Here is a 21,866-nt window from a genome sequence, read left to right as displayed (position 1 = left end):
GAGAGGAGTTACTTTCCAAGGGCTACTGCAGCATTGAAATCAATGGGAGTCGTGCCTTTGACTTCAATGGGCGCATGATCAGGCAAGGAGAGGGAATGCAGCTGGAAGGAAGAGGATGAACATAACCAAAGGAAAATGTAGCAACTGCCAGGCCATGGGTCAGATCCTCAGCTAGTATAAATGGGCCTCATCCAATGGTCGTTGAATACAATAGAAAAATGCTTATTGGCACCAATGAGTGGTGCTGATTTACACCAGCTAGGGATCTGGCCCCACTGACTCCAGGGGAGTGATGCTGATTTACACCAGCTATGCATCTGGACATACAAGGCTATTAGACTCTGGGATTATTCTACACCAACCTCCACATCCCTCATCTCTGAAGTCAAAATTTAAACATTCAGTGCATTGCCTGAACTTTTGTCTCAGCCCCAGCAGATACCATTCACCCCATGGCTGCTGCTTTCTGTGCCCCTGCAGCTGCTCTCAGAGCGGGGAGAAGGAAGAGCCTTGCAAAGACCCACCTGTCCGCTAAGCTTCCAAACAGAAGCGCTCCCACCAGCACCCCAGCCATGTAGATTGACTGAGCCATCTGTCCGAGTGTCCGCAGGTTACACACCAGGTCCCACTGCAGGCGGAGGAGGAAAGGTGGTCAAGACATTGTCATAACAAGCTGCTCATACCCACGCAAGGAGAAAACAGCCAATGCTATGGATGGGGGGAGTATTTAATTTAGCAGACAAAGGTATAATGGAGAGCTGGGGTGGCTGATCACTAGGGGCTCAGGGGAATTATCCCCAGCAGTTATGTAATGATTGTATTAGGCAGTCGACGGACTTCAGGGTGCAGTACTGCTTGCTACCAGTGGGAGGTGGACTGTCTCAGGCTGCAGGACTGCAGGTGGCAAAGGGAGGAGGCATAGAGCCAGGGGCTATGAGAGCTGTTGCCTGTGCTCCGGCAGCCCCACCAATAGCTTTGAGCACCAGAAACCCTTGAAGCAGAGGAAAGGTGGCCTAGTGATAATGTGCTGGTCTGGGACTCAGGAGAGCTGGGTTCGGGTGTGGGCTCTCCTGCTGTGTGATCTTGAGTAAGTTGTTTCCCCTCCCACCCATTGTCTTTTAGATTGTTGGCTCTTCAGGGCAGGGACTGTTTCTCTCTGTGTGTCTGTGCGTTGCCTGGCACAATGGGGGCTCCCATCTCAGTCAGGGTCTGTGCAGTACCTGGCACAAGGGGGCCCTGAACTCAGTCATGGTCTGTGAAGCGCCTGGCACAATAGGGGCCCTGATCTTAGTTGGGGTCTCTAGGCACTACAGATATTTTAATAAAAATAATGATTTTATTGGCACCAGGATTTGGCCATTTGCATTTGGTAAATAAGGTTACATTTCAAATAAAATTAATCCCTGCTTTGTATTCATATTTTTTTTAAATTGCAAGTAAATATTTAACTAACCAACAATCTGAGAATTGTCAAGGGCAGGGAACTTTCTCTGTGTGCAGTCCTGCAGCTCAGCATTGGTTAAACAAGCAAACAGTACTTTGCTGTGTCAGTGGATTTGTTAAGGGGGTGGCTCACAACTTGTATGAGGTCACATGTGTGAGTGATATAACTACTGGTGGATATTTGAATAAATCACCATCTCAGTATTGGGTATTTACTATTCTGCAGCTGCATGGTGTGGCCTAGTGGTTAGTGCAGAGCACTGAGGGTCATAATTCCAAGATGTGGAATTATGTGTATTGGTTAAAGCAGGGACTGGGCATAAGGACTCCTGGGTTTTAGTCCCAGCTCTTGTGGAGGAGTGGGGTCTAGTAGGATAGAGCAGGGGGCTGGGAGTCAGGATTGCTGGGTTCTATCCATAGCTGTGGGAGGGGAATGGGGTCTAGTGGTTAAAACAGAGAATGGGCATCAGGTTTTCTGGGTTCTGCTCCTGGCGCTTGGAAGGAGAGTGTTCTAGTTCTTGGAGCACTAAGACTGGGATTCCTGGGTTCTATGACAGCTTGTGTGATTCTAGGGGTTACAGGAGCAGGACTGTAAGCCTAGGACTCCTGGGTTCTGTAGCCAGCTCTATGGTTGACACAACTGTGACATTGGGCAAGTCACTTCACCTCCCTGTGCCTCAGTTTCCCCATCTGTAAAATTGAGATAATGGTACTACTACACACTTAGCTCATAGCAAGTTTGTAAAGCTCTTTGAATCATGGGAAGGGCTGAGTTTTATTATATCCAGCTACAGCCATCTCTTACCATCTGGCAAACAGTTACCAGAATCCCCTTTTACAATCTGAATGTTCCTTCCCAGGACAAATTGTCAGTAAATAATAGGAGCAGAGACGGCATGGAGACCTACAGTGTCTCATCATATATGACATTATTATTTTCTGTTCTAGTAGCAGGTAGAAGCTCCAGCAACATGCAAACGCAGTAAAAGATACCCCCCACCCTTAAGGGTTTACATTCCAAATAGACACAGGTGGGAGAAAGGAAGAATTATCCATGTTTTACTTATATGGGAATGTGAGGGACAGAGAGATGACGAGATTGCTGGGTGCAGACCTAGTCACCCCATCTCACAAAGGATATTGCAGAACTAAAAGGGCAACAAGAATGACCAAGAGCCTGAGAAACTCTCTTGTGGAGAGAGATTGAAAGGACTGGGATCATTTACCTTGCAAAGGAGATGAACTAGAGGGGACAGGATAAAAGTCTATAAAACAACAAGTGGGAGAGAGGCAGCAGATCAGGAGCATCTGTTCTTCCTGTCTCATAACAAGGGGATGTTCAGTGCAATTAAAAGATGGGAGTTCAAAACCGATGAGAGGAAATACACTTTTTCACATGATGTGGGATTAGCCTGTGGAACTCACTGCCACATGAAGTCATTGAGGGGAAGAAGTTAACAAAATTGAAAGGGGGATTAGATATTTATAGGGATATCAAAACCATCCAGAGTAATCATAACAGCAACAACAAGGCTTCTGGGAGGGATATTAAACCTGGTACTTTAGGCTTGAGCCAATCTCCAACTACTAAAGATCAGGATGAGGGCTATGTATGGGACAGGGTATCTCACATGGGTTACTGCAGGGTTCTTAAACCTGTCTCTGAAGCATCTGGTGCTGGCCATTGTCCAAGACTGGAGACTGGGCTGAATGGACCTTGGGAATGATCCAGCTGGGCAAATCCCATAATTTGCATAAGGTCACAGAGTAGGAATGGTTCAGAGACAGGAACTGAACCCAAGTCACAGTTCACTGGCTGGACCACACTTTCTCCTGCTCCTGTGCAGTCAGATGTAAATATTGATCAATAACACCCAAGCAATGCAAGGTTTCTCTGAGCAACGGTGAGTGCTTTAGGCCCTTCCTTACCTCCATAATGATGGTGTTGGTGAAGATGCTCTTGTCGTAGGTCCACCCATCCGTGCATGGCTCTGTTTCCATCTCTGTCCCATTTGCGAGGGTGGCGTTGGGATTTAGGAGCTGCCACTGGGCGGTGACGAACTGGCGACACTTCTCCGGCTCCCATTCCCCATCCATCGGGATGGAGACCCTCAAGAGATCTTTGGTGCTCAGTCTTTGAGTCATGTTTGTACCACCCGTGCTGTTGGCAGCTACACGAATCTGGCAGTGGTGTCCTGGAACAGCAGCAGAAAAATTCTGCAGGAGGTTATGAGAGGCTGTCATTAAAACAGGGATAACAAGTAAAGCGACATGGATGATTTGAAAACGGCCCATGCCGCCAATGCTGTCTAGGAGTTCGGCAAAAGTCATGCCGAACAGATCCACCGTTAACTCACTTCCTGAGGACTTAAATGAATTTCACAAACAGAGCTGCATTTGGAAAGAGTACCTCCTACAAAAGTTCCTGCTCTCTTAGAGATCTGTCAAAGCACGACAGCTACAGCCAGGCGCTTCCTACAGGAGAAAAGCAAAACTTGGACGGCTGCATGGGAAAGTTTAGTCTCATTGTCTCAGAAGAAAGTTCCCTTTAAATTTTTGCCTACAACTTTGAAACCGCTATCAATCTGGCATCCACCCAAAGAGTGGGGGTCTCAGCAGGGATACCAGTCTGTTGGAAGAAAATCTGAGCAACCTGTGGTGTGAACTTGGATCACCTCAGTTGGACTGTTTGATTCTGGGATGCTGGAAACTGTGCGTGTGTAGTGGTGGTAATGGGGGCAGGGGGATGGGGGGAGTAATATATATATATATTTAGCCTTAGGAAACTGATTGGGTTAAAAGGGTGCGTGTGTGGGTTATGTAAACCGTAATCATCTTACTTGGGTTAAAATTCTACCCTGGGTTTGAAGGATTAGCTTGAAGGGAAAGGGAGACAAAATCTACTGATCCAGTAAATGTGGGACAAAGGGCCGTGTTAGGAAGGCATTAGGCCTCCAGTACACAAGGGCACCGAGCCTGCTTTGCACTGGTTGATTATTATTGGCATTACTATTAGAGGCTCCAATTAAGACTATTGTTCCATTATATCAGGCACTGCACAGCCCCCGACTGAGATCAGGGCCCCCATTGTGCTGCGGGCTGCACAGACCCCAATTTAGATCTAGGTCCCCGTGTGCTGGGTGCTGCAAAGACACTGATCTAGATCAGGGTGCAATGTGCTAGATGCTGTACAGATCCCGAATAAGTGCAGGGGCCTATTGTGCTGGGTGCTGAAAAGATGACTCATAGGACCAAATCCTGAGCTGCAGTAAATCAACTTGGTTCCACTGAAGACAATTGAGTTATGCCAGTTTACATCAGCTGAGGCTCTAACTCCATATGCACTTCATCAAAGCTGGCTGGTGATGGAGGAGTGCTGGGGTCCATGTGGAGGCAAATTGCTGGATAAAGACAGGGCAGAAACAGAGCATAAATCCATGGGAGAGAGGAGAGGACAAAGAGAATGGCTGGGGGGAAAGGTTAAGGAAGAGCCTGGAGCACTGGCTTAGGGAAAGCAGACCTGGCTTCTATCCCTGGTTCTGCTGCTGGGCAATTCACTTCTTTTCATTGTCTATTTAAACTGGGACAGGGTTCCCTCATTGTTTGTCTGCTCTTAGATTGGAAGCTCTTTGGAGCAGGAACCACCTCTTTGTTCTGTGTTTGTCTAATGCAATGGTTTTCAAACTTTTTTTCTGGAGACCCAATTGAAGAAAATTGTTGATGCTCGTGACCCAACAGAGTTGGGGATCAGGGGTTTGGGGTATGGGAGGGGCTCAGGGCTGGGGCAGAGGGTTGGGGTGTGGGGGTAAGGGCTGTGGGTGGGGCTGGGAATGAGGGGTTCAGGGTGTGGGAGGGGGCTCTGGGCTGGGGTAGGGGGTTGGGGTGCAGGAGGGGGTCAGGGTTCTGGGCTGGGGCCAGGGATGAGGGGTTTGGGATGCAGGAAGGGGCTCCGGGTTTGGGGGGGCTCAGGGCTGGGGCAGGAGATTGGGGCGCAGGGTTACCTTGGGCGGCTCCTGGTCAGCGGTTCAGTGGGGGTGCTAAGGCAGGCTTCCTGCCTGTCCTGGCACCGCGGAATGCCAGCAGCAGGTCCAGCTTCTAGGCAGAGGTGCGCAAGCAGCTCCGCATGGCTCTTGCCCACAGGCACCATCCCCCCAGCTCCCATTGGCCGGTTTTTGGCCAATGAGAGTGTGGAGCCCGTGCTTGGGGAGGGGGCAGCGCGCGGAGTCCCGTGGCCGCCCCGCCGCCTAGGAGCCAGACCTGCTGCTGGCTGCTTCCGGAACACAGTGCAGTGTCAGAACAGATAGCCGGGCAGTACCGCTGACGGGACTTTTAATTGCCCAGTCGGCGGTGCTGACCAGAGCCGCTGTGATCCGCTGCCTTACGTTCCGCGACCCAGTACTGGGTCACGACCCGCAGTTTGAAAACCACTGGTCTAATGCATAACACAATGGGCTCCTGGTCCTTTGCTGGTGCTCCTTGGCCCTACCACAATAGAAATAAATACAAATAATAAATAATGTTGCAATCCTGATCTTGGTTGTGTCTTCTAGGTACTACCGTAATACACACAGTACTTGAGAGTAATAGCAATAGTTCTGGGTAACAGCATCAGGTGAGTGTGAAAGGCAGTCCAGCAAGTAGATGTCCTTTGATGTAGTCAGTTATTCACAAGAGATGTTAGTATCTGGGACAAAATTCACCCTGAGCCATTGGAGCAATTGCTAGGGAATTGGTGTGCTGTGAATGCAGTGTTTTTTCCTAAGCGTGATTGTCTTACTCTTACCTTCTCCTTGTGTACTTATGATTTGTAGTGCAGCAGTGCCTAAAGACCCCATTGTGCCAGGTGCTGCACAGACCCTGACCAAGATCAAAGCCTTGTTATGCCAGATGCTGCCAGAAACCAGCTGATACTATCTGAGATGCAGGCCCTGTCATGCTGGGTGCTGCACAGACCCTGACTGAGATCAGGGTCCCATTGTGCCGGGCACACTTGGTAAGAGACAGCCCTTGGTCTGAAGAGCTCGCGATGCAAATAGTCAAAGGAAGGTTTATTAGCACTCTTTTACAGATGGAGAAACTGGGGAACTAAAGCCCAGAGTCTTAAAGGTATCTCAGAGTTGCTCCACTCAGCATTTCAAGTGACTTAAATCATTTAGTCTCATTTTCAAAAGGGAGTTAGGCACTCAAGAGCTCAAGTTTCTATGAAAGTCACGGGGGCTCAGGTTCCTAAGTCTTTGAGTCACTTCTGAAAACGGGACTTCCTTCCTATGCAACTTACGAGCTTTTGCTACCCTCTGCGACTTGTCTGAGGTCACACACAGCGTCTCCGGGGAGGCGGGAATTGACTCCCCAAAAGGTCCCAATCCAGAGCTGTAACTGAAACATCCACCATTTTTCCTGCCCTGTAGCCCGTTCCTTGGGGGAAGCAGTTGTTGTTTCTTGTCCTATGCTAAGACTGTGAGTTCTCTGTAGCAAGGAATGTCCTCATTTATTCCACATCTCTACTGCAGTGGGGCCCTGATCTCTGACTGGGGCCTCACGTTGTTATGATACTAATAGTGCAGTGGGACAAGCGTTTGGGATACAGTTGACATGTGAGTAAAGTGATTGTGATGTTCCCCTGGTCAGGCCATAAACCAGGGGTTTGGGAGTTGTGGGTTCGAATCCCCGCTTTTCCGCCAAATGTCAAAATTTCCCTCTGGAACCACCCCCATTTCTGACCCACTCTAGCAATGATGCCAGCACTGGGCATTTTTTAGAAGCAACATGGTCTTGTGAATACGACACTCACCTGGGTTGTAGTCCCAGCTCTGCCATTGGCCTGGTGAGTGACCTTGGGTGAATCACTTCCTCTTTTTGTATCTTTGTTTCCTCTCCCACCCTTTGTCTGTTCAGATGGTGAGCTCTCTGGGGCAAAGGCTGGCCCTAGCTACGTGTATGTGCAGTGCCTAACCAATGGGGCCCTTCTTCTTGTTAGGGCCTTTGAGCTCTCCTGTAACATGAATAACTTTGTCTCACGTATGACCCTAATACAACATCGCCATACAAAAGCCCTGGCTGGAGGTATTGAAAACATGGTCACCTTGACTTTGAGTGACATGTGTATCTCAAGAGGGTGGGGCTTATTTGTGGGTGTGGCTTGATTGTGGACTGGGTTAAACACTTCCTTTTTGGACCCGCATTTGTTCTTCCCCTATGGGTCTGATGCAAATTGTCAGCCTGGGAAGCTAGAGTCTGGGAGATACATGAACTACTGAATGATAAACTCTCTCATTGCATGGCAGCACGGCCCTGGACTGTAACCATGTTTCTACCATACTCAGAACCCCTTTGTGCGGAACCTCCTCTAAACATGTATGTTTTTATGCATATTGCAGGAGCAATAAGAAGTCACGATCCCACTATGTAGGGTGCTGTCCCTGCCCTGAAAATCTTGTAATCTAAATAGACCAGGTGTGGGAGGGGAAACTGAGGCATGGAGTGGGGAAGTGACTTGCAGAGTATAGTACAGGAATACGGCAGAATTAACTAGTCTGTGGTCCCTCTAAAGGCTTTTGCTGTGTTCTGTGTTTTCAAAGCCACTCAGAGCAATGGTGTCTATGTAGATAGGCTTCGAATGGCTAAATGTACTAAATAGAAGAGCTGGGTTAGAATTTTCTGTGGGAAGTTGCCAATTGGTCAAAACCGAAACTTTTTGGTTTCAACCAAAGTTTTGTCGGGAGGGTTTCTCAGGTCCAGGATGGAATTTCTGATCAAAATGATAGCGTGAGCGAGGCCCACCCCTGAAAAGCCTGGTGGCCAGAGTACTCACCTGTGATGAAGAATCAGGTTCAAGTCCCTGCAGAGAGTGAGAAGGGCTGACTTGCTATCCTGGTTGTTAGGGAACTTGGTTGGGGTGCAGAAGAACAAGGTTTAGGTTGCTACTTTGCCTGAGCTATTGGCTCTTCTGGGATGGAGCTCTCTGTTTTCATGAAACGTTTTGAAAGGTCTTGGTTTTGTTCTGATATGAAACCTCTGAAATTATTGTGCTAAACAGAATTCCTGTTTTCTGGCTAGCCCTATTAAATAGACACAGTTATTTGGGACCCAACTGGATCAGTGCAGTTTGTTCACGCTGGTTTTGCTGTGGGAAGAGCAATAGACATAAGTCCAGTGTCAATGGTTGAGCCAGGATCAGAATCCAGGTTGTCTGTCTCCCCGCCCAACGCTGTGTCCAGTTTCACACCTCCGCCTCATGTTGACAACCATGGCTTGTACCTTTGGAGGCACAGTTGACTTTATTAGCTTCTCTGAAAGTGGATACAAAAGGCTGACATAATATCTCATGAATACCCCTTGCACAGAAGCAATCTCTGATCCTGAGCCAGTAAAACATGCGGGCGTGTTTGATTTTAATCTGACTAATTGGTATCAAGACCTAGAGTCTGTTTAGTTTCTCCTCTCAAATGATTTCCTTGAGTGGTTCCAATCTGGAAGCTTTCAGCAGAACCTTGTCTTCCCGTCCTACATCTGTAATCACTCTGGACCTTCTCCTATAAGGGAATAAGAAGAGACCACATGATTATATAACAATTCTGCATTTCTTTTAATCTTTTCATCACAACAAGTCATGACTCTGTAAATAGGGATTAGCTAAGCCTCCCAATAGCTCTGTGAATTACACTATCCCTCTTTTATCCCCCTCAACCTGCATAATGCAGCATGGACTCAGTCTAGAGGTCCTGGAGTTGTGGTCCCCAGGAGAGCAAAGAACAGGCGTCAAAGGGTCAAGATCACCTTCTCCTTCCCATGTAGGAGTCAGGCTCTTGGCTCGGGCAGGAGCAGGGGGAATGATTGTCATGTCCTATGAATATTTTTGAGTTTTGAAAAATGTTCCTGTCCCCAATTGGGATGAAAAGTCAAAACCTCAAAAATTGTCATAAATCAAAAAACTGAAAAAAAAATCATTTTGAATCAATTAAAATGTTTCATTTCAATAATTTTGAAACATTTTGTTTTGATTTTGACCAAATTACTTATTTAATTTGTTTTTCTTACCGTTAGCTTAAATTTCTGAGAGGAAAGTCATTTCAAACCAGAAAACCACTTTATTTTTGTTTTGAAAATGTCGACAAATTTATTTTAAAGAATGTTTTTCAATTCACCAACACTGACATTTTCCCATAAACAGTTTTGGTTTTGACGAATTGGCATCTTCCAACCAAAAAAATTTGGAAAATTCACAACCAGCTCCAGTCCTGGCTAGATGCCAGCTGCAGGGTCCTGATATAGAAACCATTGAGAAGCGCTGATCTAAAGAACAGGATGAGGGAGTGAGAACTGATGGCAATCCCAGCCCTGCCACTAACTCACTGGGTGACTTTGGGCACGTCACTTTCCTTCCCTATGGCCCATACTTTGCATTATGGTAGCACCTTGAAGACACCAACCAAGACCAGGGCCCCACAGTGCTATACAGATCCCGACTGAGATGAGGGCCCCACTATGCCAAGTGCTTCATAGACCCCGACTGAGATCAGGGCCCTATTGTGTCAGGAGCTGCACAGTCCCCGACTGAGATCAGGGCCCCATTGCGCCAGGCACTGCACAGACCCTGGCTGAGATTGGGGCCCCCTGTGCAGGGTGTTATGCATGTAATCCTTGTGGCCTGAAGCCCTAGGGAGGTGGGAGCTGACTGTTGTGAACAGTTTGTGAACAGGAAGAAGAGTAGTCCAGAGCTGCTTAAGAACTCCAGATGGACAGGGCACCATGGGATGGGAGGTCTCTGCCAGCATCTGTCGATGAGGAAAGAGAAATGTCCAAATGGAGCAGGCTTCATTTCAGACAGCCGCCCAACCTGAAGCAAATACTCACCAGCAACCACACACCACACAACAAAAACACTAACCCAGGAACCTATCCTTGCAACAAAGCCCGTTGCCAATTGTGTCCACATATCTATTCAGGGGACACCATCATAGGGCCTAATCACATCAGCCACATGATCAGAGGCTCGTTCACCTGCACATCTACCAATGTGATATATGCCATCATGTGCCAGCAATGCCCCTCTGCCATGTACATTGACCAAACTTGACAGTCTCTACGTAAAAAAATAAATGGACATAAATCAGATGTCAAGAATTATAACATTCAAAAACCAGTCAGAGAACACTTCAGTCTCCTTGGTCACTCGATTCCAGACCTAAAAGTGGCAATTCTTCAACAAAAAAACTTCAAAAACAGACTCCGAGAGACTGCTGAATTGGAATTAATTTGCAAACTGGATACAATTAACTTAGGCTTGAATAAAGACTGGGAGTGGATGGGTCATTACACAAAGTAAAACTATTTCCCCATGTTCATTCCCCCCCCCTCCCCTGCGCCCCTCCCCACTGTTCCTCACACGTTCTTGTCAACTGCTGGAAATGGCCCACCTTGATTATCACTACAAAAGGTTCCTCCCCACTCCCCCGCTCTCCTGCTGGTAATAGTTCACCTTACCTGATCATTCTTGTTACAGTGTGTATGGTAACACCCATTGTTTCATGTACTCTGTGTATATAAAATCTCCCCACTGTATTTTCCACTACATGCATCCGATGAAGTGAGCTGTAGCTCACGAAAGCTTCTGCTCAAATAAATTTGTTAGTCTCTAAGGTGCCACAAGTACTCCTTTTCTTTGTGCTAATTTGGGGCATTTTGGTTAAAATATAGTTAAGTTTTGAGTTTTGGGGCAATAAAATGCTGTTGACCCTGCTGGGAAATGAAAGGACAAGTGAACAGCACCAGACATGCTGGGTGAGGGGGTCACCCTAACTGACACCACAGTCGGGCACCGTTGGGTAAGGGAGCCTCATGAGAAAAGAAAGAGAAGGGCTCCTGCTAGCTGTGGGTTGAACTAAACTGGCTTTGAGATGGTGTACGGTGCAGTGGTGGGGAGTAGAGCTGAGGTGCCTTTGAGGCAGAGACCAGGGCTGAGCTGAGGCAGTGTGTTGGTGCTGACAGGGCTTGGGACTCTGCCCTGTCAGAGGGGCTTGGAGGGACTCTGCTGCAGACCTTTCTGCCTAGCAAGCAAAGCTGAAATCAGGCCACTGGAGCAGCCCAGGCAGTATGGCCAGACTCCACCAGCCCCGGGCAGCAAACCGTGATGATGCTGAGAAGGGAAGTGGCTGGAATGTCTGAGCTGCTCACAACTGTGAAAGGTTTCAGAGTAGCAGCCATGTTAGTCTGTATTCGCAAAAAGAAAAGGAGTACTTGTGGCACCTTAGAGACTAACCAATTTATTTGAGCATAAGCTTTTACATCCAATGAAGTGAGCTGTAGCTCACGAAAGCTTAAGCTCAAATAAATTTGTTAGTTTCTAAGGTGCCACAAGTCCTCCTTTTCTTTTTACAACTGTGAAAGGAGGCCTGAGGCTGGGATTACTGCCAAAATACCCGGGGGAGGGGGAGAGTCTTACCTAACAGTGTGGATTAATTAATTGCTGGCTTTCTCAAGTTAGTTCTGTTGCCCCCTTCCCCCATCCTCATAAAGCTTTTTTTATTAACCCCTACACTCAGTGCTTGCAAGTGGGAAAGTATTACCTATCAAGGGTGCCAAGGGTGGTGTATACAGTTTTCCAGGTTTCTGGGTTGGGGCTTAAGCTGGTGTTTACATTTTTTGAAGGACCCGATTGAAAACTGAATCCCACCGCTGACAGCACCTAATTACACACATGTTCGCTGAGATCAGGGCCTCATTGTGCTGGGTGCTGCACAGACCCCGGTGAGGTCAGGGCCACATTGTGCCAGGCGCTGCACAGACTCACACTAAGAGACAGACCCTGAAGAGCTTAAAATCTAAATAGACAAAGGGTGGGAGGGGAAACACAGGCATAGAGAGGGGAAGGGGCTTGCCTAAGCTCAGGCTGGTGGAGATAGAAATAGAACCCAGGTCTCTGAGCCCCAGCCCATTGCCCTAGCCTCTCCACTAGCTGTCCGTAATAGTCACAGAAATTACTCACTGCCTCTCGATGTCTTCTATGGTGTCTGGCAACGGCATGTTACGGGTCTCAGGTAGGAAGCAGGTGGCGATGCCGGATACAACAGGGGCAGCTCCATAGATGATCAGCGGCAGGGAGGGTAAGTACTCACTGGTCATTTGCACAAGCGGGGCCACTATGCCGCCCACCCGAGCCAGGGTGTTCACAAACCCCATTCCGGTCTGTCTGCCATGGAGAGAGAACAGTCAGGGACTGGGAACCGGCCCTCAGCTGGGTTTGCCTTTTCTGAGCTACAAATCTCCATGTTGTTTATTCACAACTTGCATACCTAATCTACTCTCTAACCTGCCTGCCTGCAATGTCCTGTCAGAAAGCAGTAGAACAAGGTATGCTGATTCATTCAGTCTGCCTTATCCAATAGATTCGTTTGGATTTGCATCTCCTAACAGCTGTAGGAAACCCAGTGGCTCAGCTGACCAGAGCTCTTGCTGTCATCCTGTCATTGCCATCTCCTTGAGGTTAATCATGCAGGGTGAAAACTGCAACATAGCCCAGCAGCCCAGGTAGGACTCCTTAATGGGCGTTTGCATCTACATACCTAATCACGGTGGGGTAGAGCTCTCCTGTATAGAGGAAGGCACAGTTGAATGAGGCAGCCAGGCAGCCCTTTCCAAACACAGCCAAAAGAATGCGCAGGGTCTGCAGATCTAGGGAGAGGGAAAGGATGACATCAGCAGGTGCTGCTGGGACTTAGCTCTTTGCACAGTGTGGGCATGCAAACACAGTCCTTAATCTCCCTGTCCTCGAGTTCCCCCCCAACTCTGTAAAAAGAGTCAGTAATTACAAGACGTTGAATTTTTTTTTGGTCAAAAAGTAATTTCCAAGAAAAATGTCTTTATACTGCAAATTAATTGTTGTCTTGTTTTTTAATGGTCAGATTATATTTCCAGGATGCACCGTGGCCTCCCCATATTATTTATTATTTGTATTATCATAGTGCCTAGGAGCCCCAGTCATGGGCCAGGAAAGAGAGAGTCCCTGTCCCAAAGAGCTGGCAATCTATGTATAAGACAAATGATGACATGGATACAGACAGATAAATACATAAGAATGGCCATACTGGGTCAGGCCAATGGTCCATCTAGCCCAGTATCCTGTCTTCCGACAGTGGCCAACACCTGATGTTTCAGAGGGAATGAACAGGGCAATTACTGAGTGATCCCTTCCCTGTCATCCACTCCCAACTTCTGGCAGTTAGAGGCTTAGGACACCCAGAACATGGGATTGTGTCCCTGAGCATCTTGGCTAATAGCCATTGATGGACCTGTCCTCCATGAACTTACCCAATTCTTTTTCAAACTCAGTTATAGTTTTGGCCTTCACAACATCCCCTGGCAACGAGTTCCACTGGTTGACTGTGTGTTATGTGAAGAAGTCCTGCCTTGTGTTTATTTTAAATCTGCTGCCTATTGATTTCATTGGGTGACCCTTGGTTCATCATGGGGCAGCACAAGGAAACAATGAGACACTATTGGCAAGCACGGTAGGGTGTGGTTTCAGCACACCAGCAACCTAACCACTGTCAAGTTTTTTGTAGGCTTCAGAGCAGAGGGAGTTTTAAGCAGGGTTTTGAAGGAGGATATGATGTTAATTTTGCTGATGCTTACAGGGAACTTTTCCCAAGCATGAGGGGCAGCATGGGGGAAAGCACAAAGGTGCTTGTTTGAAAATGTAACAAGTGGGTGATAGAAGCTGATATCATAGACTGATTGGAGTCGATCTTTTAATATTGAATGAGAGCTGTTAGGGCAGGTGGGGATAGGTTATGAAGAGTCTTGAGAGTGAAGACAAGTAGCTTATATTTGATATGATAAGAAGGAACCAGTAAAAGGAAGCAAAGAGATGGGAAGTGATGAGTCATGGCAGCTGCATGGCATTATGGGAGACATAGTCTGGCTAGGGACCCCAGCATTTCAGAATTAAAATTTGGGTGGGGGGAAGAAGTGCCATGGGTGTTCATTTTTTTACTGAAAAATTGAAATTTTCTGTGTGAAGCTGATGACTTTCACATAAAACTTAATTTAGCCAATCCCCCAATTTTCTGTTGAAAAACAGTTTGAATGAAAACATTTTCAACCACCTTTAATATACAGACGTTGCTTTTATAGACTATTCTTGTAACATTACTCTTGCTGTATCTTGCGTATATGCTAATTAAATTATATGTATGCTAAATGTATATACATGCTAATACATGCTGATTAAAATCAGAGCATGCAGATCGATAGTGCACCAGGACCTCACCTTGTGGCACAAATATGTTGGCCAGGATTGCAAGCCCTGCTAGGATGAGAGCAGAAGCCTGGGTGACTCTCCGGCCAATGAAACTGATCATGAAGAAACCAATCAGCTTTGCAGGGATGTCGACAGCTCCATATACCACCTGGATGAGGTAAATGCTGACCCCAAAATTCTGCAGGTCCATGGCCAGCCCATAATAGGCAAAACTGGTGGAGAACCTGTCGTTGATGGCACAAAAATGCATGGTACAATGGAAAGTCTGCAGAGCGCAGTACCTCCTGTTGCCACTGGGAGTGCTGTAAAATGCTCTCTGGCCTGGGACTTGGGGGACCGCATTTCAATTCCCCTGTGTCACAGACTCCCTTGTCTGACCTTCAGCAAGTCACTTAGTTTCTCTGTGCTTCAGTTCCCCTTCTATAAAAATGGAGGCAATAATCCTACCTCTGGTCTACTTAGATTGTAAACCCCTGAAAGTAGGGCCTGGCCCTGTCTCGTCCTACTGTACAGCACTAAGCACAACAGCATTTGGATCTCAGCCGGTCGTACCATCATAACAAAAGCCCCTGGTTTATTTTCTGCCCTTCCACCCTCTTTGCCTCCCTCTGCAGCTGAATGAACCCACCTACCATACGAAGCACAGGCACCAGGATACCCGGCGTACAGATGGTGTACGCACCAGATCGGCAGCTGTGTGGGTGGACTTGGCTGCGGACATTTCTTTTTGCAGGCTGGCTCTCAAGTCCTGTGGGGAAGAGACACTGGAGAGTTTATATCTTCCCCAAATCCTTGGTTATTTAAATCCTTATCGTTATGACTTGGGGTATTCTCGCTATCTGTGTAAACACCCGGGGTCTGGAGCTGCTGCAATACTGAGTGCCGTCACCGGCCAAGCCAGTCTTCAGACTGCAGTACCCCTGGCTACCACTGGGAGATGCAGGTAGCCGAGGGAAGCGGCAAAGAGCAGGAAGGGCAACCTCCAGTGGGGCTATTTCAACTCATAGCACAGGGCTCCTTGTTTAGGGCACTGTGCAAAGTACTGAATGCCTCCTACGGATTGGAAGGGTGCATCCTATGAGGTCTCCCATTCTAACGTCCCCTTAGCAAGCTATGTTTCCAGACAGCAATTCATGTGCTAGATTTCTATGGGGATCACCCTGTCAGTACGCCTGGCTGTCTCTTTTACTGGAGTTGTTAAGGCCTGGATATGATTTTTTTGGATTCTTTATTGCTATTGTTTCACAACAGCTATAGCTGGACTCTACAACTTGATTTCTGGGCTTGGGAGAGTGTATATTTATTACCCTCTTGGCACCAAGTGTTCATGTGTCCCTGTCTAGAACTGGACAAAATGTTTTGGCTGAAACTTTTTTCAGTGAAAAATGCAGATTTGGCGACATCAAAACAAATTGCAAATTTTTGTCAATTTCACCAAATTGTTTTGGAAAATTAAAAACAAACAACCAGCCACCAAATTGAAGTGTTTTATTTTTACATTTTTGAAATGAAATGTTTTGATTTTTTTATTTGAAGCAAATTTTTGTTTTGAAATTTTCTTTAATTTTATATAAATATTTTTTGTAAATGTTAAAAAATGCTCAAATTAAAAAAGCATCATTTCATGGTGAATGAAAATTTGGCCTGAACTGAATATTTTCCCTTTCGATTTGCCAAAAACTTTGAAAAAAATTGTTTTCAGTTTGACCTGAAACAATTTTTTTCCACAAGTTTTTGGAATTGCCAGTAACCGAAAAAATCCATTATTTGCCCAGCTCTTTCCCTCTTTGTGTGTGTGTGCGTGTGTGTGTGTTTTCCTCCTCTGGAGAAGGGGTGTATGAGTTTGCTCTATGGTGTGTTCGTGTGTGTCAGTCCTCTCTCTGACAATCACGGGGTGAGAGGCACGCAGATAAGATCCATGTATTACAGCCTCCCTTTTAGCCTATTCAATTCCTCACCTCTACGCTGAGTTTGTCCCCTTCTTCCTTTCGCCCATTTATTTGTGCCACTTTCTGCAGCTCCTTTAATGCCTGGTTCAGTTTGCCGGCTGTTGCAAGCCAGCGGGCCGACTCTGTGAACCACCTGTTTGGAACCAAAAGGGCACATGGTAGCCAGCTTCCCTGCCATCGGCCTTGGTGCAGGGCAGGGCTGATGATGACCCCATGTGGTGACACCAGGAAGTGCAGGGTTGAAAACCCAGGGGAACCCCAGGGCTGTGTTTGTCCAGCAGCTTAATAAAGAATTGCCTGTATGTTCATTACAACAGGATACTTTTCACCATGAGAAACACCAAGACTCAGGACACCTGGGGCTCCCAACCTATGTATGATACAGAAAGAGTCTGTTGCAGTTCAGGTAGGGTGACCAAATGTCCCGATATTGTCTTATATACACAACTATAGTACTCCCCCCCCCCAAAAAAAAGTGTCCCAATTTTTCACACTTGCTATTTTGTCACCCCAAGTTCGGAAACATTTCAAAACTCCTCTGTCTCTATGTGCTTAGAATAGATGCAGTGTTCAGGCTAAAGGAGCAAGTTGAGAAGCAGTGTGGTCTAATGGATAGGGTACAGCATTAGGAGGCAGGGCAGCTGGGTTCTCTTCTTGGCTGTAGAACTGCCTGTCTTGTGACCTTTGGCAAATCACTTCCCAGCTGGTTCTCTGCCCAAAGATCATCTGTTGCATCTGTAAGCATGTCTGGGCAGGAACAGTGTCTGTACAGCTCCTAGCCCTGGTCTGTAGGGGCTACCATAATAATAATGGTCTTGTGAGTAGGACACTAGCTTTGGAAACCTAGGTTCATTTTCCTGCTCTACCACAGATGCCCCATGTGACTTTGGGCAAGTCACTCCATATTTCTGCGCATCAGCTCCGCAGTCTGTAAAATGTGAATAATTACCCTTCCCTTTTCTATTTAGACTGTGAGCTCTTTAGGACAGGGCCTCTCTTTCAATGTGTGTCTATGTCGCACCCAGCACAATGGGACCCTGAACTCAGGTGAGGCCTCTAGATGCTACTACCATTATATGAAAAATCACAATCAGTGCAACCTCAGATTGGGACCCCCACTGTGCCAAGTGCTGGACAGACATACAGTGAGAGACACGCCCAGTGTCTGAGAGTTTGCAGTCTGAACATCTTCCAGAACCCCTTGGTCCCCGCAAGGGATAACAGGGAAGTCCCCATGCTGGCAAGGTTTACAAGTGGGAATGACACCTACCAGCCATAGAAGAAGAAGATGAAATAGGGCACCGAAACAGCCAGCTGCAGCCAGCGCCAATCTGGGATGACATAGGCTAGCCCAGCCAGAATGAACTGCCCAATGCTGTAACTATATCCTGTCACCATGCCAATTGCTGCCCGGACTTTAGTGGGGGCCCACTCCACAGCTGCATGAGGAGATAAAAGGGGGAAGAGCGTCAAAGTCCAAAGAACACCAATCCCAGCTTTCAAAGCCACCTGCACACCTAAATCCACCCCCAAACAAGTGAGTGGAATTTCAGCAGAGTAGGGAGAATAATGGATTTTTCATTTTGGTGGCAACTTCAAAAAGAAAAAGGAAAAAAAAACAGAAAAAAATTCATTTTGGGCCAACCAGAATTTATTTATTTTTTTTAATTTTTGGGCAAATCAGATAGTTGAAAAAGGTTTCATTTTGGGTTAAATTAGCTGTTTTGTTTTGCCTGTCAAGAGGTTTTGTCATGTTTTGGAATTTAAAAAAAATATAAAATTCAAGGAAATTTTGAAATGAAAAGTCATTTTGAACCAAAAAAATGAAAACGTTTCAACTTTTTCTGATTTGTTTTTGACGTGAACAATGTGGCTGAATCAACATGAATTCACGAAACGTTTTATGGAAAAAAGTTTCAGCTCAAAAATATCACCCAGCTCTAGACTGCAGCTCTTTGCAGGGGGGGACTGTCTTTTAGTTCTGTGTTTAAAGGGACTCTAGCACAATGGGATCCTGACCCATGACTGGGGCTCCGAGGTGTGGCCACCTTTCTGGTCAGACTATAAGCTGTTTGAAGAGTGAATAATGCCTCACCTAGCGTCTCTGTCACATGCATTATATTGTAATGCTCGTTCTCCTCAACATCCTCTTTATCTTAATGTAGGAAGATACTGTTATGCTGGGGGGTTGGAGCTGGTGGGCATAACTGCCACTTTTCATTCAGGATAAAAGTAAGAAACAATCAAGCTCCTTTATGGACCCAGATATCTGAAACAATAGGATCCACCACCCAAAACATAGGCACATAGCAAGGCTTGAGCAGATGCTGAGTCATGTGGCCCATGGGGGTTCCTTGGACAGTGATATAGCACACAGGGCCTGGAGCATGGACTGGTGCAGTTGCATGTGTCTTTGTGTGTGAGAAAAGCAGCAATAATAGGACAAGTACAAAGAAGCCTGTGACACAGCCAGAGAAGTCCTGGCAGTGTGACCCTGAGAAAACACTAGGAAGGAGAACTTTTTGGGCAGAGTGTTGGCTGGAAAAGGGTTGGTACAGTGAGCAAAGAAACTGCCTCCTGCTGTTTGTTTCCTGCTGTGAACAGGGAAACAAGACATTGTAAATAACCAGGAATGCACCAAAGAAATACCTGGCTTCATCATCAACTTCTCCTCTTAATGGAAACATCCTGTAAGACCCCAAAGGACTTGCTGCTTGCTTGGGTCGGTACTTACAGAGGGACACGCAGTTGAGGTTGATCCCCGACAGAGCCATCCCAGTCAGGAAGCGGAAAACGCAGTACATGGCAAAGTTTGATGAGAAAGCAGCACAAGAGCCAGTGATGGCCATTTGCAGACAGGACCAGATCAAGAGTGACTTCCGTCCAAACCTGTGGCAGAGAAAACCAAGGCTAGCTGCTAACAGGCAGGATAGGCTTGTGGCTAGAGTGCTGAGTCATCACTCTGGGGGAAACAGTATGACCCCCATCACTGTGGTAGGGCAGTGCTACAATCCCCATTGTACAGATGGGGAACTCAGACCCAAAGAGAGTAAGGGACTTGCACAAGGTCACAGAGGAAGTCTGTGGCAGAACAGGGGCTTGAACCCAGGTTTTCCCAAGTTCTAGGTGAGTGCCCTAACCACTGGGCCATTTTTCCTCTCTGATTATAAGTGCTGGTAAAGACAGCTGGAAACTGTTAGAACTGGGCCACTACCCGCCCCCACCCTGCATTCATCTCCTGCACCCTACCTAAGTGAAGTGACAGACAGGCATCTTACTTGTCAGAGAGACTTCCAAACACAATCGCTCCCACCAGGACTCCCGCCATATAGATCGACTGAGCCATCTGTTTCAATGTCCGTGAGCCACACACCAGATCCCACTGCAAGTGGGAGAGAAAACACCATCCCAGTGAGAAAGCATGAGGGAGACAAGTCCAGCGAACTTGGTCATAGTGAGAATGGGGGCCCCAAACTCTGATAAGGTTTGTGAAGAACCTAGCAAAATGTGGCCCTGATCTTGGTCAGGATCTGTGCAGCACCCAACATGGTGGGGTCCAAGGTGTCCAGATACTACCACAATACTAGTCCAGATCCTTATCTGGCAGATATCAAAGTAGCTCTGTTGGTTTCAATGAAACTATGCTGGTGGTCACCAGATAGCAATCAGATTCAGCATAGTCACTAGCCAGCCATTGCCAGGAGACTCTTTCTTACCTCGGTGATGATGGTGGAGGTGAAAACACTCTTGTCATATATCCATCCATCCATACAGGGCTCAGTGTCCATCTCGGTCCCATTGGTTGTTGTGGCATTTGGGTCTAGGAGCTGCCACTGGGCGGAGATGAAGCGGAGACACTTCTCCGGCTGCTGGTTCCCATCCACAGGGATGGAGATCTTGAGGAGCTCCTGGCAATACAGGAGGTCAGTAAAGTTGTCATCACAAGTGTAGTTAGCAACAATGGCAATATGGCAGTGGTGCCCAGGGGTAGCAGCGGTAAAGTTCTGCAGGATGTTGTGGCTGGCCATCAGTAATATTGGCAGGACCAATAATGTAACATGGATACTTTGGAAACGGCCCATACTGCCGACCTGCTCTAAAAGTTCTGCAAAAGTCATGTTGCCCCAGACCAGAAGACTCTGACACCTTGAATGTGCTTGTTTTGTGAAATAGATGCACACCCAAAACAATGTGCAGATGTAAATAGAGGAATGCCACTGCTGTTTACTCACAGATGCGCACAGCTTTGTGTTTGCTTAGACATCCACTCCCAGTCTTGTCAGACGCTGCAGTCAACTCTGGAAAGACAGAAAGAGTTGCAATGGGTCTAGCAATAGCTCAAAGTGAATTTCTACAACCGAGCGGCCGATTTGGCTGTATTAAGGATCTGCTGATTAAATAAGCAGCTAATCAGAATATCCATGCAATTAAACCAGATGCAAAAATTCTAGGTCATTCCGTGCACAACTAATCCACAGTCTCTTTTGGCTACTAGACAATTCCAAGTTGATTGTGAATCCCAGAAGCCCGATGGAGCAGTTTGGTTGGGAATGCTGTGCCTAGTTGAGCTCCAGGTCAAGAAGTAGATTGTTCAGGGTTCTGCTGCACTTTTAGTTAATCTTTTGTTGGGTTTCATTTGTTTAGTTAGGCAAAGTTCCCCTTGGTTTGGAGGGCTTAATGCAAAAAGAAAACTATTTTAAGAGGAATTTTGGAGAAAGGATGTCAAGGGAGAGCCAGGTAGAATATGCCCTTAAATCTGAGTTTTCCAACCCTGATGTACTTTGCACTGTGGAGCAAATCTTGTTGTGTAGATGGTCAACATTTTGGAATTTCACATAGCTCAGCGGGAGTTTCCATGTATCTATAGTGCAGAGGGGCAAGGTATAGAATTGAACTCAGCTCTCAATGAAAGACATAGGGCTATGCTGATTTACACCACCTGGCCTAGCTACACAAGCGTAAATCTGGAGTCACTCCCCTTCAAGCCCCTATTTAACAAAACCAGGGAGAGTCAATGAGCCAGATCCTCCGCTGGTGTAAACAGGCACAGATCTACAATGGAGCTGAGAATCTGGCCCCATACAATTAAAATATAAACCTTGGTAAAATAGACTTACCTGCTTCCTATGTTGCTACCAAGCAATGTCTTTAATAGGCTACAGCTGCTTTTCTCTGTGGGTCAATGGATCATACTCTCACCAAGTAAATTGTCCAGA

The 21,866-nt window shown here is 46.8% G+C and overlaps 2 protein-coding genes and 1 long non-coding RNA gene across 8 annotated transcripts in view; 1 reads left to right on the top strand and 2 right to left on the bottom strand.

Moving 5' to 3' along the window:
* Window positions 1–8,856, bottom strand: part of LOC125639982 (solute carrier family 22 member 6-A-like) — a 24,289-nt gene extending 15,433 nt beyond the window's left edge. Inside the window, exons 1-3 of one of the 4 annotated variants that reach the window (XM_048857981.2) lie at window positions 8,255–8,856; window positions 3,373–3,660; window positions 525–628 (exon numbers count right to left, since the gene is read on the bottom strand). In XM_048857981.2, coding sequence (XP_048713938.2) covers window positions 525–628; window positions 3,373–3,588 — 320 coding nt within the window. In that variant the 5' untranslated portion in view covers window positions 3,589–3,660; window positions 8,255–8,856. Of the gene's footprint in view, window positions 1–524; window positions 629–3,372; window positions 4,111–8,254 lie in introns of those variants that run through there. The other 3 variants (XM_048857980.2, XM_048857982.2, XM_048857979.2) reach the window with 3 other exon arrangements.
* On the bottom strand, window positions 8,695–21,866 carry LOC125639981 (solute carrier family 22 member 6-B-like). 3 transcript variants are annotated; one of them, XM_048857975.2, is made up of 12 exons: window positions 21,768–21,866; window positions 20,883–20,946; window positions 20,367–20,558; window positions 19,929–20,032; window positions 19,385–19,539; window positions 17,921–18,089; window positions 16,660–16,783; window positions 15,334–15,449; window positions 14,711–14,925; window positions 13,005–13,113; window positions 12,428–12,631; window positions 8,695–8,975 (listed from the first exon to the last, which is right to left on the bottom strand). In XM_048857975.2, exons 3-12 carry the CDS (start codon window positions 20,436–20,438, stop codon window positions 8,885–8,887), a joined length of 1,359 nt encoding a protein of 452 aa, XP_048713932.1. In that variant the 5' UTR covers window positions 20,439–20,558; window positions 20,883–20,946; window positions 21,768–21,866; the 3' UTR covers window positions 8,695–8,884. The 3 variants fall into 3 exon arrangements, with proteins under 3 accessions (XP_048713932.1, XP_048713930.1, XP_048713934.1); XM_048857973.2 differs by having other exon boundaries at window positions 20,367–20,946; XM_048857977.2 differs by lacking the exon at window positions 21,768–21,866 and having other exon boundaries at window positions 20,893–20,941.
* Window positions 12,900–15,392, top strand: LOC142072695 (uncharacterized). The gene is made up of 3 exons (XR_012669240.1): window positions 12,900–12,969; window positions 14,736–14,858; window positions 15,316–15,392. It is a non-coding gene; the product is annotated as an uncharacterized LOC142072695 (long non-coding RNA).

Source organism: Caretta caretta, chromosome 7, assembly GCF_965140235.1.
Source record: "Caretta caretta isolate rCarCar2 chromosome 7, rCarCar1.hap1, whole genome shotgun sequence".
Taxonomy (NCBI): Eukaryota; Metazoa; Chordata; order Testudines; family Cheloniidae; genus Caretta; species Caretta caretta.
The sequence above is the reverse complement of the archived record's forward strand: the minus strand, read 5'-3'. Positions and strand labels throughout refer to the sequence as shown.